At 48.3% G+C, this 18,770-nt stretch overlaps 1 protein-coding gene across 3 annotated transcripts in view; it reads left to right on the forward strand.

Moving 5' to 3' along the window:
* The window catches only part of TEX11 (testis expressed 11), a 213,286-nt gene extending 195,471 nt beyond the window's left edge, over nucleotides 1-17,815 (forward strand). For all 3 annotated transcript variants that reach the window (XM_075917648.2, XM_075917646.2, XM_075917649.2), the window contains 5 exons: nucleotides 945-1,094; nucleotides 8,387-8,495; nucleotides 10,117-10,237; nucleotides 15,841-16,005; nucleotides 17,423-17,815. In XM_075917648.2, the coding sequence (XP_075773763.1) occupies nucleotides 945-1,094; nucleotides 8,387-8,495; nucleotides 10,117-10,237; nucleotides 15,841-16,005; nucleotides 17,423-17,494 (617 nt within the window). In that variant the 3' untranslated portion in view covers nucleotides 17,495-17,815. The remainder of the gene's footprint in view (nucleotides 1-944; nucleotides 1,095-8,386; nucleotides 8,496-10,116; nucleotides 10,238-15,840; nucleotides 16,006-17,422) is intronic.
* The last annotated feature ends 955 nt before the right edge of the window (nucleotides 17,816-18,770 follow it).

Consider the following 18,770-nt stretch of genomic DNA (forward strand, 5'->3'; position numbering starts at 1 on the left):
CGATACATTTGTCCAATTATGTTGACTGCCTGTTTTTCAAGTAAAAGTGAAAATACAAATCCAGATGACTGTAGTGAGTTGTAATTATGTTGCACGTGGCAGTATCAGCAAAGAGGAGAAATTACTGTGCAATAATTTCTAAGGTGACATAGAAGAACAAATTACACATTTTTCAACATATGTTCTCTTTATTTTTAAAATGTCTTTTTTGTGAAAGCATCTAATTTTCACACGGTATGAAATAGGCAAATATTCCTCTTAGCCCACAGAGATCTTTGATGAAATTATATATGGGAATTTCTTTTTGCATCCCTTGATGGCAATGGGGTGTAAGATTTGCTCTTATGTTTGTGCTGACTATTTTGTTAGGGTACATCTACACAGCAGTGTTATTTCGGAATAACTGACGCTATTCTGAAATTCAAAAGAATGTGTCTACACTACAGGCCTTTATTTCGAAATAATATCAAGCTGGAGGACTTCTTACTCCAACTCATGGCAACCCTTATTTCATGAAGAGTAAGGGAAGTCAAAGAAAGAGCATTCTCCTTTCGACTGCCTGCAGTGTAGACAATGCCAAAAGTTAAGGTACTTGATTTCAGCTAAGCAATTGATATAGCTGAAGTTGCGTAGCTTAATTCGACATTAGGCCTGCTGTGTAGACATGCCCTGAATGTTCCGAGTGGCCCAATTCTCAGCTATAGTTTCAAATGTAATCTACACCAAGGTAGAGATGTAAGCAATTAGTTGACTATCCCATAAGCAAATGCCAGGCCGGATCTGGCAGCTTGGCAGACCAGATGCAGCCCACGGACTATATTTTGCCCAGCCCTGGTTTAAGGATTTTCCTGCAACCAAGGGTAAAACTGCATCTTACAGCTTCATTTCATAAACTGACCGTAACAGATTGACTAATAACAGGCACTAATTTGTCTCCTCTGCAGGAGATTTCTCCAGAGACCCAACTGACACACTGCTGTTGCTTTATGAATTTGAGGCGAGAGCCAAACTCAGTGATCCAGAAGTGGACAACCTATTGGAGTCGGTGTGGGAACTTCCGCAAATAGATACTAAGACGTTGGAAACCATTGCTGGTAAGGGCCCTATTTACATTTCCAGTTCTTAAGGTTATGTAAAGAAAGTTGGCCATTACTGCATCTTATGATAGTCTTTCACTTTCATTTGGAGTGGATAGGAGTATGCTCTTATGCTCTACAGCAATGAAAATCTATGCAAAACCCAAACATGCTTTGTCAACTGGGAGAGATGTTTGTGATCCTGGTAGTACCCAGAGATGTCCATAGTTTGTAGGTAAGCCAGTGCCTTACCGATTTCCTCCATCTAAAAAATCTAGAACTTTTCATAGAGTTTAAGGCCAGAAGGATCCATTATGATTGTCTAGTTCAGTGGTACTCACACTGAGGTTCGGGAGCCACATAATGTATTTCCTGTGGATTTTGCAGCACATGATATTAAAACACTGTGTGTGATGTAATTGTAAACTAATCTAAGTCATGAACCAATCAGGATGCTTTTACTTGATTAGGCACACAGACATGCACTAAATTAAGCAGTAAATTCTTAATATTGTGGCTGTTACGCATGGTATTGATCATTAATATGGCTCCCAAATGACTGAGATCAGAGTATCACTAGTCTAGTCTGACCTTCTGCCTGACACAGGGCAGACAGGGTTTGCTAGTGGTTCCTGCGTCCAGTCCAGTAACTTCTGGTTGAGCTAGAGCAAATCCTTCAGAAAATATCCGGGCTTGTTTTAAAAACCAAAGATAGTGGAGAAGCATGTAGCTGGCACTTTCTGTACTGCTGTAGTATCATCACAAAGCTTTAGCCATGTCTTCTGGAACTTGAGAATTTAGAATGGACTTGGAGGAAGGTGACAGGGAGTCTTGGAGCCAAAATGATAGATTGTTTACATTTCACTTATTTTGAAGCTATTAGCATCAGGGAATGACACCTTGATTCTGCATTTCTGTTTTATTTTAAATCAGCCATGGCATTGCTAGGAAATGTGAAACAAACCCAAACAGCCATTGTTCCTGTAGGACACTTCTGTTTTTGTGTTACCTCATTAGATGTAACCAGCTGATAAAGGGGGCTCTCATTAACTACAAAACCTATTTTCTTAAGCACTGCAGCAGTCATTTAGGATTTAATGACAATAAAGAAATAAAGCTATGCTGTATGGGTGTCTGGTATAAGAGGCAAGGAGAGGCAATGCCTTCCTTGAGTCTTAGTGCTCAACCTCTCCCCTCTTCTTATCACTATTCTCATGGTTCCTGAAGGCTTCTGCAGCAGGCTGTTGCAGGCTGGCGAGTCTCCCCTGAAATGGATCTATTAATTTAAAAGTGAAAGCCTTCCAACTTGCCAGAACCATTATCATAACATTGAACCTGTGAAAGAGCCATTAAGTGGTAATGAAACAGTTTTAACAGGCATGTGCCAACACTAAGGATGTTAGGGTATGTCTACACTAGCCCCCTAGTTCGAACTAGGGAGGCTAATGTAGGCATTCGAACTTGCAAATGAAGCCCGTGATTTAAATAACCTAGGCTTTATTTGCATGTTCCTGTCCGGTCGCCATTTTGAAATGCGGACTAACTGCCCGCGGCTATACGTGGCAGTTTAACGGTAATTTGAACTAAGTCGTTAGTTCAAATTACCTGTTACTCCTCCTGGAATGAGGTGTAACAGGTAATTCGAACTAAGGACTTAGTTCCAATTACTGTTTAACTGCCGCATGTAGCCACGGGCAGTTAGTCTGGACTAGTGGCATTTCAAAATGGTGACCGGACGGGAAGATGTATATAAAGCCCGGGATTCATTTGCAAGTTCGAATGCCTACATTTGCAAGTTCGAACTAGGGGGCTAGTGTAGACATACCCTTAAGGATTAGTCAGCTAGTTGTTCCCCCCTCTACCTCCTTGCTGCCTCTATCAGATAGAGGCAGCAAAGGGGGATGGGGGGAAGAGGGGATATTTCATAGGGGCAGCGCCACACAGATGAACCATGGTGTTTTAAAGGGGCAGTGCTGCATGGAGCCCAGGGATCAGCTCCGTGCTGAACTGCTTTGAAACACCGAGGCGGCGTTTCAAAGAGGCAGCTCTACATGGCTGAGCCCAGGATCAGCTGTGTAGCGCTGCCTCTTTGAAATGCCATTGCTGCGTTCGCATGGAGCCTGGGGTCAGCTGGGGACTCCCCAGCTCACCCAGGCTCCGTGAGGCATTTCAAAGTGGCAGCACAGCATGGAGCCCGGGGTCTGTGGGGAACGCTGAGTCCTCCACTGACCCCAGGCTCCATGAGGGTGTTTCCACTTTGAAATGCACAAGAGCCCTTGCTGGGGACTATTGTATATTTCAAAGCTGGCCCACATGCAACCCAGAGTCCCACTGGACTTCCCACTGGCCCTGGGGTGCATGAGGAGTTCCACATTCTTCCTTTGAAATGTACAAGAGCCCCAGCAGAAGGTATGCGAAAGTGCTATCAACTAGTTGAGTAGCTGATGAAAATTCCATCGACTACTCGACAAGTACATTACACAATATTTAATATCCTTAGCCAACACTGCTGAAAACAGTTGTGCATTAGTTTGTCTACAGGACTTTAGTTTAAATTTTGCTTTTGCTTAAATTTTGCTTAAAGTTTGTCTACAGGACCTTAGTTTAAATATTTCATTAGTTTTTTGCTGAAGATTTTAAAATCACATTTCTTAAAAATCCTTGCATAGATTTTTAGGTGCACAATCTGCATATTCAGCCTTAGCCTTAAATGCTTGGATCTTCAGACAGACAGTTTTTAAAATAAATTCTTCAAAAGGACCACTCTTATCTAAAATACATATTTTAATTTTAATTACTATAGTACAAAATCTTGCTTCCAACATTGTCCTGTCCTTTCTGTCCATCCCTACTCTCCTTTTCACTCCCTTGTTGAAGGGAGCCCTTAAGGGACAACATTCCTTTTCTTCCAGATACCTGGATCGAACGAGTTTTCATTCTTTATTTCTCACTATGGGTACGTCTACACTACATGCCTCTGTTGGCAGTGGCATGTAGATTTGTTTGTTCTGCAAAGGTAAATGAAGCCGCAATTTAAATGATCGCGGCTTCATTTACATTTACATGGCTGCCGCGCTGAGCCGACAAACAGCTGATCAGCTGTTTGTCGGCTCACCGCTAGTCTGGACGTTCCCCCTGTCGACATCAAAGCCCTTTGTCGGCAGCCCCGGTAAACCTCATTCCACGAGGAATAACGGGGCTGCCGGAAAGGACTTTGATGTCGACAGGGGGAACGTCCAGACTAGCTGCGAGCCGACAAACAGCTGATCAGCTGTTTGTCGGCTCAGCGCGGCAGCCATGTAAATGTAAATGAAGCAGCGATCATTTAAATCGCGGCTTCATTTACCTTTGCCTACAACCCTAATCTACATGCCTCTGCCGACAGAGGCATGTAGTGTAGACACAGCCTCAGGGTATGTCTACACTACAAAGTTAATTCGAACTAACGGACCCTGCACCTGGCACGGCTTGAGCCAGCCACCCGATGCCCCCCAGCCCTCCCCCTCTTCCCGGGACCAGGCTGGCGGCTCCCGGGAGCTTGCCCAGGACCGCAAGAGGTGGGCACCCGCCTGGTCCAGTGCAGACATCGTGGACCTTGTCCACGACCTCCGCACTAGGCACAGGAAAGCGGCCGTCTAGAGCAGGAGAGATGCCAGCCTGGCCACCCAGGAGCAGGTTTGTATGAAAATCAAGGTGGTCCACTGAGACCCACGACCCTGAGCCCTGAGCTTAGAATGGCCGTACTGGGTCAGACCAAAGGTCCATCTAGCCCAGTAGCCTGTCTGCCGACAGCGGCCAACCCTAGGAACCCTGGAGGGGATGGACCAAAGACAGTGACCAAGCCATTTGTCTCGTGCCATCCATCTCCAGCCTTCCACAAACTTCGGGCAGGGACACCACTCCTACCTCCTGGCTAATAGCACTCCATGGACCCAACCTCCATGAATTGATCTCACTTCTCTTTAAACTGTTCTAGTTCTAGCCTTCACAGCCTCCTGCAGCAAGGAGTTCCACAGGTTGACTATTTGCTTTGTGAAGAAGAACTTTTTGTTACTAGTTTGAAGCCTGCTACCCATTCCTTTTCTTTGGTGTCCTCTAGTCCTTCTACTATGGGAACTAATGAAGAATTTTTCTGTATGCACCCTCTCCACCCCACTCATGCTTTTATAGACCTCTATCATATCCCCCCTCCATCTCCTCTTTTCTAAGCTGAAAAGTTCCAGTCCCTTTAGCCTCTCTTCATATGGGACCTGTTCCAAACCCCTCATCATTGTAGTTGCCCTCCCCTCTCCCACCCTCTCTCTTCCCCTCTCCCACCTCCTTTTCCCAGTCTCCCCCAGTTTTGTTCAATAAAGAGAGATTCTATTTTTGAACACAATTGTCCTTTATTTTGTACATCAGGAAGGGGGGCTAGGGAGGGGTAAGTGGAAGGAGGTGAGGGAGGAATGGGGTACGAGCCCCCGATGGGGAGGACTGGGCTGGCTCTGCGGGTTTCTGGGGGTGGGACCTCCTGCAGCCCCCCAATTGCCCCCTCTCCCCAGATGGCAGCCTGCGGCAAGTGCAGCCGGTCTGATGGCCGAGTGCTGTGATGTGCCCAGTGTGGGTACTCTGGGCAATCCAAGCCAGGACTGCTTTGCAAGCGGGGCACCCCTGAGAACTGTCTGTCTGGGGTGGGGGTTGGGTCCCTTTAAGCACAGCCCTCGGCTAGCCTGAGACAGCATCTCCATGCTCTAAGTCCTCATCTGATGCCCTGCCGGCACTGCTTCCGGCCATCCTTAACCTCAGTTCAGGGTCCACTTTGTGTGGACATGCTAGTTTGAATTAGCAAAACGTTAATTCAAACTAGTTTTTTAGTCTGGATGCGTTAGTTCTAATTAACTACAGGCAGTCCCCGGGTTACGTACAAGATAGGGACTGTAGGTTTGTTCTTAAGTTGAATCTGTATGTAAGTCGGAACTGGCGTCCAGATTCAGTCGCTGCTGAAACTGATCAGTTTCAACAGTGGCTGAATCTGGCAGTTCTGACTTACATACAGATTCAACTTAAGAACCCCAGGCATCCCCAAGTCAGCTGCTGCTGAAACTGATCAGCGGCTGATTCCAGGAAGCCCGGGGCAGGGGCTTCCTGTAGTCAGCCACTGGTCATTTTCAGCAGCTGCTGACTAGGGGACACCTGGGGCAGAGCAGCTGGGGTGCTGCTGGGTTGGTCCAGTGGCACCCAGAGCGGCGCTACAGGACCAACCGGCAGCGCCCCAGCTGCTGTACCACAGGCGTCCGGAGCAAAGCCGCGGAGCACGGGGGCAGCGGGACAGCCCAGACGCGCCGTGGCTATCCTGCTGCCCTCGGGCTCCGTGGCTTTGCTCTGCTTTGCTCCCCGTCCCCCTGGTCTGCAGACCAGGGGGACGGGGAGCAAAGCGGCGGAACACGCGGGCAGCAGGACAGCCCAGACGCGCCGTGGCTATCCTGCTGCCCTCGGGCTCCGCGGCTTTGCTCTGCTCTGCTCCCCGTCCCCCAGGTCTGCAGACCAGGGGGAGGGGGAGCAGAGTAGAGCAGAGCGGCGGAACGCGCGGCCAGCTGACAGCCCAGACGCGTCTGGGCTGTCAGCTGGCCGCGTGCTCCGCTCTGCTCCGCCCCGCTCCCCCCCCCCCCTGCAGATCAGGGGGAGGGGGAGCAGAGCGGAGCACAGCAGAGCGGCGGAACGCGCGGCCAGCTGACAGCCCAGACGCGTCTGGGCTGTCAGCTGGCTGCGCGTTCCGCCGCTCTGCTCTGCTCCGCTCTGCTCCCCCTCCCCCTGGTCTGCAGAGGGAGGGGGGGGAGAGGGGAGCAGAGGGGAGCGCGCGGCCAGCTGACAGCCCAGACGCGTCTGGGCTGTCAGCTGGCCGCGCGTTCCCCCGCCGCTTTGCTTCCTCTCCCTGGTCTGCTCGAGACCAGGGAGAGGAAGTGCCCCGTTCGTAACTGCGGATCCGACGTAAGTCGGATCCGCGTAACTCGGGGACTGCCTGTAATTCGAACTAAGTTAGTTCGAATTAGTGCTGTAGTGTAGACATACCCTATTTGATTAACTGGTTTTAAGAGAACCTTCCACCAAAATCAGTACTTTACTACTATATGAAATCCTTTGTTATGCCTAAAATCTTTGGAGACATATTTTAACATAAACATATGATGAAATTTCATGAACATGTCCATTGCTAAGAAGATAACACAAAATAAATTAGTGTTCTCTTTTTCTAAAAGCAATTAACTTTGTTATGAACACACTAAACCGCTCTGACTGATTAATTTAAAGTAATGTCTTTTCTTAGTGAGTTAATTATGTAATAATTTTGAATGATTACTTTATGAAGGATTAAGAGTACATACATTTAAAATGTGAAATCAGCTTAGAAATACCTATGAAGAAATTGTGAAATAGAGAAGAGCTGACTCATGTATCCTGTAATATTTAATACAGTATTCAGCAGGACAGCTGACCTGCCCTTCATACAATTTTTTTGCAGATATGCCCTGAAGTTTGTCTGAGATTTAACAAAAAACCTGTGACTGACATCTTTTATTCCCAAATGTATTGTTGTTAATTAGGTACTTTCTGCATGTTCTGTCTTCCCAATCTTTCCTGCAGTGGAAAACATGCTCCATGTTGTCAGACAACGTTGTGAAGGCCAGGATTTTAACAGGGTTCAAAAAAGAGCTAGATCAATTTATGGAGGAGAAGATTCATCAATGACTGTGTAGCCAGGCTGTTAATCAGAAGCTGGGAATGGGCGACAGGGAATGGACTCCTTGATGTTTATGTGCTCTGTTCATTCTCTCTGGGAGCACTGGCATTGGACACCGTTGACAGACAGGATACTGGACTAGATGGACCTTTGGTCTGACACAGTCTGGCCATTCTTACATTCTTTAGAAAGACAATTGAAAAGCGTGTGGGGGTTTTTCAAATGGCATTTGCTACATTTGGGTTCCAGGGTTTGGTTGTAAAGGGTGAGCAGAGAGGAACGAAAGAGCGGAGGGAGACAATGGAAGAGGGGCAGGTCCTAAACACAGCCGGGGTGGAATTCAAGCAGGGCCACAGGTTGTGGAGCTTGCCTTCCCGCACCGCCCATACCATGACGGTTTGTGCTCTACACTTGTGGTCACTAGTACTGAACGACTGTAGGATAAAAAATGGCAGCTTATGAAATCACATTCCTGTTGTACAAATCCTGGGTCATTGATCACAGGAGATCCAGAAACAGTCAGTGACCAATGAGCAGGAGGTCCGACCTTGGTCACTTCTTTTTCCTTCAATATGTTCCTTTGTTTTTCAAGCATTAGCAATGGAGTCTCCTGCTCATTATCCCTCTGTGTGCAAGAGGGCCCTCAAGAGTGCTCTGATCCTTCATAGGAAACAGGAAGCCATTGATGCTGTGAGAATCAGGTTAGTATTCACACCAGTTACTGCTAGAAGGAATGTGCAAAGACAGCCAGGTGATAATGTATCTCATCAACTGGCCATTGTTTGTCTAGGAAGTGTGTCAAACTGGCAGGGAAATGAGGGACTGGTGGGGAAAGAAGACATACAAAGAATCAATTGTTGGTCACATGTTAGATCCCTTTCCCTGTGCTATTTTTTGTCTGTGGAGCTGGAACATTTCTTTATTATGATTGTTAGTTACTTGGTAGAAGTATTGAACACAAAGGTTATGATGATAAGCAGGCATCAAACTCTTGGGGTGCGTCTAGACTGGCAAGATTTTGCGTCTACACTGGCCGCTTGAATTTGTGCAAGAGCACTGACTTTGTAATGTACAAAATCAGTGCTTCTTGCGCAAATACTTTCACGCTCCTGCTCGGGAAAAAGCCCTCTTGTGCAAGAATACTTGCGCAAAAGGGCCAGTGTAGACAGGAAAGAATTGTTTTGCACAAAAAAGCCCCGATGGCTAAAATGGCGATCGGGGCTTTCTTGCGCAAAATCGTGTCTAGACTGGCCACAGGTTTTCCCACCTTCTCAAGACCTATTAGCCTTGTATGCTTATCCAACCTACATTATCAATCCTGAAGTTTCTGAACAAGTTGAAGCAGATGATAGCAGTGATCATTCTGATGGCACAACCATGACCAAGGCAGATGTGGTTCTCAGATCTGCTTTGGATCTCTCTGCTCTTTATTTTCTTCTGACAGCAAACCTTCTGACCCAGGAATCAGTAACCATAGCCCACCTCTGTCTTTTGTTTTTGCGCCTCAAGGCCTACTTGATGGCTTTTGGACATAGAACAGAATTGTTCTCTTGAGGTTCAGATAGTGCTGCTAAATATCAGGAAACTCTCTATGAGGAAAACTTGCCATGCAGAAGTGGAAGCATTTTCAAGACTAGTGTGATCATCAGTCCAAATCGCCTTCTGACTTTCTCCCCTGGAATGTATTTGAGTATCTGCTCAATGTAGAGACCCTGGGCTTGTTGCTGGGCTCTCTGGAGATTCTTTTTCCTTGCTCCCTTCATAGCTTTTTATTCAGCTGTCAAAGAGTGTTCAGTTTTCACTCACCCTACCACTGTTAGATTCATTAAGGGGTTTCTAAACTTTTTCCCCTTTAAGAGAGCCCATTCTACTCTGGGACCTTGATTTGGTTCTCATTGCCTTAGGAAGACTCCTATGTAAAGTCTTGGGGTAATCCTGTCTTTCAAGGTCTTCTTCCTTATAGCCATCACCATAGCCAAAAGGGTAGGGGAACTAGGGTGCTTATGACTGGCCCCACCCAGACATGATATCCTACTAGGAAAAGGTGATTTTATGCTCCCACCCTTGTTTCCTCTCCAAGATCTCATCAGACTTTTCACCTCAGTCAAGTCATTCAGTGTTTTACCCCAAACCTCATTGTCTGAGAGAGGAGGCCAATTTTCATACTCTGGCTGTAAGAAGTATTTTTCCCTGCTATCTTGATAGGCCAAAGCCCTCGTGAATTGCTGTTAAAACTCGGCCAATTGTTCTATGCCTGGTTGCTTTGCCAAAGATTCATATTCCATACGATGCTGAACAATTTTCCTCTTTTTTGATTCCCAGCAAATGTCTGCACAGCTTGATTCACCTTTCTCTGCCCACTGGAGTGATAGACACAGATGCTTGTGTACTGGAGGAGGTGTGGGGCTACTTTGAAGATGCTCTGAGCATTGTAGGAACCACAGTAAGTTGAGCACAAAAAGAAAAGGCTGGAAATGCTCCTACACAAGCTCACAAAGTCCTCACCAGAATGTGAGCAATCAGCAAGACGTAAAATATTTAAGCTCTCACATGCAGGGAGGGAAGGGGACATAGAGAGCTCTGGCCTGGCCTGAGTTTCATAGCTGAGGTCTGCAGTCACCGCACATGCCCTATTCCCAGACCGAGCTCGTAAGTGTCATATAGGTGGAGTGTGAGATGTGCTGGGTTCTGTGCTGCTTCCAGCTTTGCCTTTGGGACAGGGAATTTATTTATAAGCAGGATCGAGGGATTAAGATACCAAAAGGCTTGTCATTAAATTAAGGATCCTTAGGTCGGTAGTTCTCAGCATGTGGGCCATAGACCATTAGTGGTCCATGGCCGTCCTACAGGTGGTCTGTGGCTCGAGCTCAGCCCTGCCCCCCTTTCCTCCCACGCAGCGGGGAGCTTGCACTACCATGCCACCTCTACCCCCCTCTGGTGTAATGACAGCACACGGAGCTGCTGGCTCTGCCTCTCTCCACCAGCCAGGTCTGGCAGGGAAGGTCAGTGTTTTCTTCACCACTCCACCCCTTGTGCCCTCCAAGTAGGAAGCCGGAGCTAGTGCACCAGTGTTGCGGCTGCACACCAGAACCGCTAGTCTGGAGTGGCAGTGCAGGCTCCCCGCTGTGTGCGGGAGGGGGGCTGAGCTTCTCCCTCCCCACCCCACTGTGGGAATGGCAATGCAGGGACGTTCTGTCCAGAGGCTTTCCCCACTACTCCCATTGGCCGGCCAATGGGAGCAGTAGGAGGTGGTGCTTAGGAGCGATGGGGGTGTGAAGCCAGATAAGTGCCCCCCTCGTGCCCAGGTCCCCTGCACTCTAATCCCCCTCACTCACCTCTCCTCCACCCCCGCCAAGACCCTGCACCCCCAGCTTTCACCCACATCCTCCCTCCTGGCCACTCTTCACCCTCCTTTGCTCCTGCATCCTCCCCTCTAGCCAGACACCTACCTCCACCCTGCTCCTGCATCCACTGTTGCTCCTACACCCTCCCTCGGGTGTTCGAGCCCACACTGGGACCCAAGCTCAGATGATGACAACCTGGTTGAGGTGGACTGGCCTCCCACGCCAGACACATTTGAGACTGCATGGGAATTCCCGCACTGACCTGCCGGTACTCAGGCCTCACCAGAGGGCACCGCCAACTTCGGGGCCATCACCAGTGCACAGAACCCCAGCACTGTTAGTGGTCATGCCCTTGGAGCACCCAATGCTGCCTCCTCTGCCCCAGAGCAGGGCAAGCCAGAGTCAATAGCCACGTTGGCCTTGGATTATTCCACTGACTCTGAGGCCGAGTCCGTTTTCTCCAGGGATGGTGCATCTCAATCATGCACCACTCCTATTCATGGCACGGTACCCAGCACCGCAGAGTTCCAGCTCAACCTCCTCAGCCATCATGGCCACCTCAGTGGCAGCAGTGCAGTGGCCTTTCTGGACCCCCTGGGTTTACCACCAGGCCCAGGGCCCAGGTCCCTACCAACCGGCTTCCACCTACTCAGGTCCTAGGGCACTGCTCTCGGCGACCCCCCACTATCCCACTCCCCTCATATGCCCATTCTCAAGCCCCCCGTAAGCCATCTCCCAGACCTTCCAGAGATGGGGAATGGAACCAGCCCAGGTCATGGGCCTGTAGTACGCAGTTGCCTTCTAAAACCTGGATCAACACCACCAGCAGGAGGAGCAGGTGCTGAAGGATTCTTCGTCCTCTTTCCCTGATGAGGCACTTGGGGGGCTTCATTCTGTCCATGCCCTCGATGGACTCAAGGGCCCACCGGGATCTCCCGAAGCTCCTTGCACAGAGCTTAGGAGTCCGGGCTGAGCACGTGTCAAAGGACTCGGACCCTACAGTGGATACCCTAAATGTGGATGTCCTGACCAGAGTGGTGCTTGCCCTCAACAAAACGGTGATCCAGATCACCAAAACACTGGCAAATTCCGGCATCCATCCCACCATCTGGTCAGTGGGTGGAGCAGAGATATTACGTCCCTCAGGTGGGCCATGGACATCTCTTCTCCCACCCCCTGCCAGGGTCCCTTGTTGTTCAGGTGGCAAATCACAGGGAATGGCAAGGACAGCTGGGCCTGACACCTAAAACAGAGAGGCAAAGGAAAAGGACCCTTTGGCTTGTGTCTCTGGCAGGTTGCCGCTCAGGATTGCCACCAGCAGGTGCTCCTGAGCCCCTATGCCTGGTGCCATGGACAGACTCAGAGACCTTGTGCCCCAAGATTTATGGCAGCCATTTAAGGCCCTGTCAGAGGAGGGCAGGTTTGTGTCTTGAGTGCGCGGTCCTGCAGGCAGCCCTCGACTCAGCGGAGCTGGTTGTGTGCACTATGGCTACAGGACTGGTCCTACGCCTTTGTTCCTGGCTCTAGATCGCCAGTGTTCCCCTTGAACTCCTGACTACCACCCAAGACCTTCTCTTTGAAGGGGTGGGCTTGTTTTCAGAGTGCCCCAAGGTTCAGTTCTAGGACCGGTTTTGTTCAATATCTTTATTAATGACCTGGATGAGGGGATAGCTTGGACCCTCAGCAAGTTTGCAGATGACACTAAGCTAGGGGGAGAGGTAGATACGCTTAAGGGCAGAGATAGGATCCAGAGTGACTTAGACAAATTGGAGGATTGGGCCACTAGAAATCTCATGAGATTCAACAAAGACAAGTGTAGAGTCCTGCACTTGGGACGGAAGAATCCCAAGCATAGTTACAGGCTGGGGACCAACCAGTTAAGTTGTAGTTCTGCAGAAAAGGACCTGGGGGTTACAGTGGATGAGAAGCTGGATATGAGTCAACAGTGTGCCCTTGTAGCCAAGAAGGCTAATGGCATATTAGGATGCATTAAGAGGAGCATTGCCAGCAGATCCAGAGATGTCATTATTCCCCTTTATTCGGCTTTGGTGAGGCCACATCTGGAGTACTGTGTCCAGTTCTGGGCCCCCCACTACAAAAAGGATGCGGACGCATTGGAGAGGGTCCAGCGGAGGGCAACCAAAATGATTAGGGGGCTGGAGCATATGACCTACGAGGAGAGGCTGAGGGACTTGGGTCTGTTTAGTCTGCAGAAGCGAAGAGTGAGGGGGGATTTGATAGCAGCCTTCAACTTCCTGAAGGGAGGTTCCAAAGAGGATGGAGAGAGGCTGTTCTCAGTAGTGACAGATGGCAGAACAAGGAGCAATGGTCTCAAGTTGTGGTGGGAGAGGTCCAGATTGGATATTAGGAAAAACTATTTTACTAGAAGGGTAGTGAAGCATTGGAATGGGTTACCTAGGGAAGTAGTGGAGTCTCCATCCCAAGAGGTATTTAAGTCTCGGCTTGACAAAGCCCTGGCCGGGTTGATTTAGATGGGATTGGTCCTGCCTAGAGCGGGGGGCTGGACTTGACGACCTTCTGGGGTCTCTTCCAGTTCTATGATTCTATAAGGGGATGGTTGGAGGAAATAACATGATCTTGGTAACTAATTGACCATTCATTATCAGTTGGAAATAGGTCAATGGAGGGATGATAGGAGTTGCTATAGGGAACTTTCTGGGTGTCTGGCTGGTGAGTCTCGCCCACATGCTCAGGGTTTAGCTGATCGCCATATTTGGGGTCGGGAAGGAATTTTCCTCCAGGGTAGATTGGCAGAGGCCCTGGAGGTTTTTCGCCTTCCTCTGTAGCATTGGGCACAGATTACAGCTGAAGGACTCTCTGCATGTTGGGGCCTTCAAAGTATTTGAATGCTTCAATATCTTTGATATAGGTGAGAGGATTATTCTAAGAGGGGTGGTTGAGATTCTGTGGCCTGCACTGTGCAGGGGGTCAGACTAGATGATCATAATGGTCCCTTCTGACCTTAAAGTCTATGAATCTATGAACCAGCTGCATGGTCTGAAGGACTCAAGAGCCCCTGCCTAGTTCCTTGGGATCCATACCCCTGCCTCACAGAGGCATTCTTTTAACCCCAAGGGCCTGTCATGCCCTCCCCAGCAAGAGCCCAGACTTGAGTTCACTAGGCGTAGGGGTAGGAATTTGGGAATCAGGAATGGCAGACATTGCTCTTGTTCCTCCTCCGACGAGGGGGTGGGACCCTTTGCCAAATCCCAGGGGCCACATCAGATATTTTAAATGTATGAGTCATCATTTTGGTCCTCCCCTTCCTGGACTGTTTAGCTGTTTTTCCACTGTGCTTGGTCGACCGTAACAACAGATTGTTGGGTCCTGGACATGGTACAAAATGGATATTCTATCCCATTCCTCTCCCAGCCTCCTTTCCACCCCTCTTTAGGGACCCCTCTCATGAGCATCTCTGCAGCCTCTCAGTCTAGGAGCAGTGGAAGTGGTTTCTATGGCGTTCAGGGGTAAGGGGCTTTACTCATGTTATTTCTTGTTTCCCAAAGCCAAGGGTGGCTTTCACCCCATTCTGGACCTCGGATTTCAATGCTGTCAGCTCCAAGACAAGGTTCAAAATGGTCTTTATCATCCCTTCCCTCAATCTGAGAGACTGCTATGCTGCCTTTGAGCTAAAAGATGCTTGTTTCCTTATATCCATCACAGACATTTCCTCCATTTCACGGTGGCCCAGGACCACTATCAGTTCACTGCACTCCCTTTTGGCCTTTCTACGACTCCCAGCATTTTCACCAAATGCATGGCATTGGTAGCTGCTTTCCTCCAGAAGTGTAGAGTTCAGGTCTACCAATACCTGGATAATTGGCTGGTTCTGGGGCCCTCTCCTGCTCAGTTGGTGAAGCATAGATCCCTGATTCAGGAGTCTTTTTCGATCTGGATCTCCTTCTGAACAAGGCCAAGTCCACCCTGGTCCCTATTCAGACAATAGAGTTTGTGAGTGCCCTGCTGGACTCCACAGTAGCTACGGCCTCTCTGGCCAGGACCCGGTTTCTAGCCATCAAGGAATCCATCCTGCGCCTATGAGCCTCCCTCATGACCACAGCCAGAAACTGTATGAGGCTCCTTGGCAATGTATATGGCAACCCCGCCTCAAAGGGTTCTGCTTGGGCGTCACCTATATGGAATGAACATGAGCAATCACTGGAAGGAGAAAAAATGGTTACTTGCCTCGCATAGCTGCTGTTCTTTGAGTCGTGTGGCTCAAGTCCATTCCAAATCCCACCCACCTCCCCTTCATCGGAGAACTCTGGCAAGAAGGAACTGGGGGGTAGAGTAGGGGTATATATGTGCCAATATAAGGGTGCCATTCCAGAGGGCTCCCTTGCTGGCCCAACCGGTACCACTGGGGAAAACAAATCTGCGATGAGCTGTGCACACCTACGTGGAACGGACATGGGCAATACAGCTCAAAGACCAACAGTTACGAGAGCTAAGTAACCATTTTGTCCTCACCCATGGTGGCAGTAAGCGGTTCAGAAGTGGTCTAGATGAGTGTGAACTATGGAACGACTATTAGGAATTCTGGTCTTTGCATGGCCATGGTGAAAAACTCCCTTTTGGGTCTCTGTTTTAATAGTAAACTCCAATGCACTGTAGCCCAGGCACCTTTAGGAGTGAAAAGCCTAATTTTTGCATTGCTGTTTTGCCTTGCTGGCTACTTTAGGGTGATTACCCAGAGGTGGAGACCCTGTGGCTGATGACCAGAGCCTGGAATACAGGAATATTTCAGTACACTGTTGGTAAATACAAGGAGGCTGAGCACTGGTGTGGGCTGGGGATGCGCTTTCTGAATCACCTCGGGTCCCTGAAGAGCAGCTATGAAAGCCAGGTGAGTGTGAGCAGAAGGCAGACAGGTGAAAACGGCAGGGGGGGAGGGGCAGGGAAGCATCGACAGAGCCACTTCAAAGAACAATGGACAAGGCAGAAGAAGTCACCAGATCAGGGTTCTTAAACTGGGTCAGGACCCTAAGGTGGGCTGCAACCTTGGGGCCCAGCAAGTCTCAAGTTCAAGCCTCAGCCCCACTGCCCATGGCTAAGGTTACATGCCCCAGCCAGGGCAGAAGCGCTTGGATGCCAGTTTTGGACCCCTAGCCTCAGGTGGTGGGTTTCAGACAGATATGGTCATTGGTTCCCCTCCTGGAGCTCTGGAGTCATTTTTGTCAGAAGAAGTTCATGGTGCAATGGAGTTTGAGTTCTGCTGCATTAGATGCTTAAGCAGGACGAGCTATTGGGGGTCAGACCTACAGAAAACAGTATAGCTTGTCTTAGCCCTTAGCTTTCCTTAGCCAGCTAAGCCTCTTTCTGCTGCTGCTATGTTTGCATCCAGATGCCCTTAGAGCTGCCTGTCCCAACTGCAGCAATTTATAGACTGGCTGATGTATGCAGTCATCATGCACTGGTCTTACACACAGCCAAGCCTCCAGTGTCTCCTGATTAACTCTGAGTGGGTCAGGAGTTTTTATACTGATGTAATTGTATCAGTTTTGGAAAGAGATATAGTTAAATTGATGTGTGCCAGCAGCTGAAAAGTATGCTGCTCCAAGCACCTGTCCACTGGTGTGAATGCAAGCACATTGCGGGAGGTGGGCTGCACTTTTAAACAAGTGTAGTTAAATTGGTTTTTAAAAACCATGGCTGTGTCTAGACCGGCCAGTTTTTCCGGAAAATCAACCCCTTTTCCGGAAAAACTTGCCAGCTGTCTACACTGGCCACTTGAATTTCCGCAAAAGCACTGACTTCCTACTGAGGAAGTGGGTCTGGCCCACGAAAGCTCATCATCTAATAAATCATCTTGTTAGTCCTGTATTTTGTTTTGACTTCCTACTGTAAGAAATCAGTGCTTTTTGCGGAAATACGATGCTGCTCCCGTTCGGGCAAAAGTCCCTTTTGCGCAAAACTTTTGCGCAAAAGGGCCAGTGTATACAGCTGAGATTTGTTTTCCGCAAAAAAGCCCCGATCGCGAAAATGGCGATTGGGGCTTTTTTGCGGAAAAGCGCGTCTAGATTGGCACGGACGCTTTTCCACAAAAAGTGCTTTTGCAGAAAAGTGTCCGTGCCAATCTAGACGCTCTGTTCTGAAAATGCTTTTAACGGAAAACTTTTCCATTAAAAGCATTTCTGGAAAATCATGCCAGTCTAGACGTAGCCCATGTGTGAAGCAGTGTGTAGGAACAACTCTCTATTCGAATGGGAGAGGTTTGTTTTTCTTTATCCACTCAGAGGACTGATGGTGGTTATATTCCCCAGATGATTGGTCTTTATGGTGAGGTGCTGGATAAGTTGGACAGAGCAAAGGGATTCCTTCCAAATGAAGAATAACACTGACTGCAGCAAGCCAGGGTGATGGGACTTTGGAAGCATTTGGCTGGATAGAAGAGGCTACTAGTTCTGCAGTGAGTGCTAGAACCAGCACCCAGGTCTCGCTGCTGATGGCCATTGTAAAGCTATTTACTTTTCAGGAAGTTTTTATTAGAGAGATGTGAACTTTTTTTTCAGGGACTATTAGAGTGCTATTTAATGGGAGGAAGCTGATTCATAATCTTATGAGATAGGGCTGCGGTTGCACAGACAGTTGTTTAAATGTTTGATTTTATAGAAAGCAGCAATGTGAACAATAAAAGGGTTCCAGCCTCCTGTGTATCTTGTGGCTGCCACTGTTGTCTTCCTCTGTTAGGTTTTCAATCCATTTCAGTATGGGCAGCCATTTAGAACTGCTGACCAGGACTGCAACTGTCACTTTGTTATCACAGTGATAGAGATGTAGCCGTGTTAGTCTGGTGTAGCTGAAACAAAATATAGGACTATGTAGCACTTTAAAGACTAACAAGATGGTTTATTAGATGATGAGCTTTCGTGGGCCAGACCCACTTCCTCAGATCAAATAATGGAAGAAAATAGTCACAACCATATATACCAAAGGATACAATTTAAAAAAAAAATGCACACACATGAAAAGGACAAATCACATTACAGAACAGAAGGGGGATGTAGGGGGGGGGGGGGGAGGAAGGTGAATGCCAGTGAGTTAATGATATTAGAGGTGGGGAAGGGGAGATGTCTGAGTTAATAGTATTAGAGGTGATAATTGGGGAAGCTATCTTTGTAATGGGTAAGATAATTGGAGTCTTTGTTAATTCCCCTGCAGAGAGTGTCGAATTTTAGCATGAATGCCAGTTCAGAGGATTCCCTTTCAAGTGCAGATTTGAATGTCTTCTGAAGTAGGTGAAGCAAAATGCAGGCCAATGTAGCACTTTAAAGACTAACAAGATGGTTTATTAGATGATGAGCTTTCGTGGGCCAGACCCACTTCCTCAGATCAAATAGTGGAAGAAAGTAGTCACAACCATATATACCAAAGGATACAATTAAAAAAATGAACAAATATGAAAAGGACAAATCACATTGCAGAACAGGAGGGGGATGCGGGGGGGGGGGGGGAGGAAGGAAGGTAAGTGTCTGTGAATTGATGATATTAGAGGTGGGGAGAGTGGGATGTTTGTGAGTTAATGGTATTAGAGGTGATAATTGGGGAAACTATCCCCAATTATCACCTCTAATACCATTAACTCACAAACATCCCACTCTCCCCACCTCT

The sequence above is a fragment of the Pelodiscus sinensis genome, chromosome 13 (assembly GCF_052426305.1).
Source record: "Pelodiscus sinensis isolate ZL-2025 chromosome 13, ASM5242630v1, whole genome shotgun sequence".
NCBI lineage: Eukaryota > Metazoa > Chordata > Testudines > Trionychidae > Pelodiscus > Pelodiscus sinensis.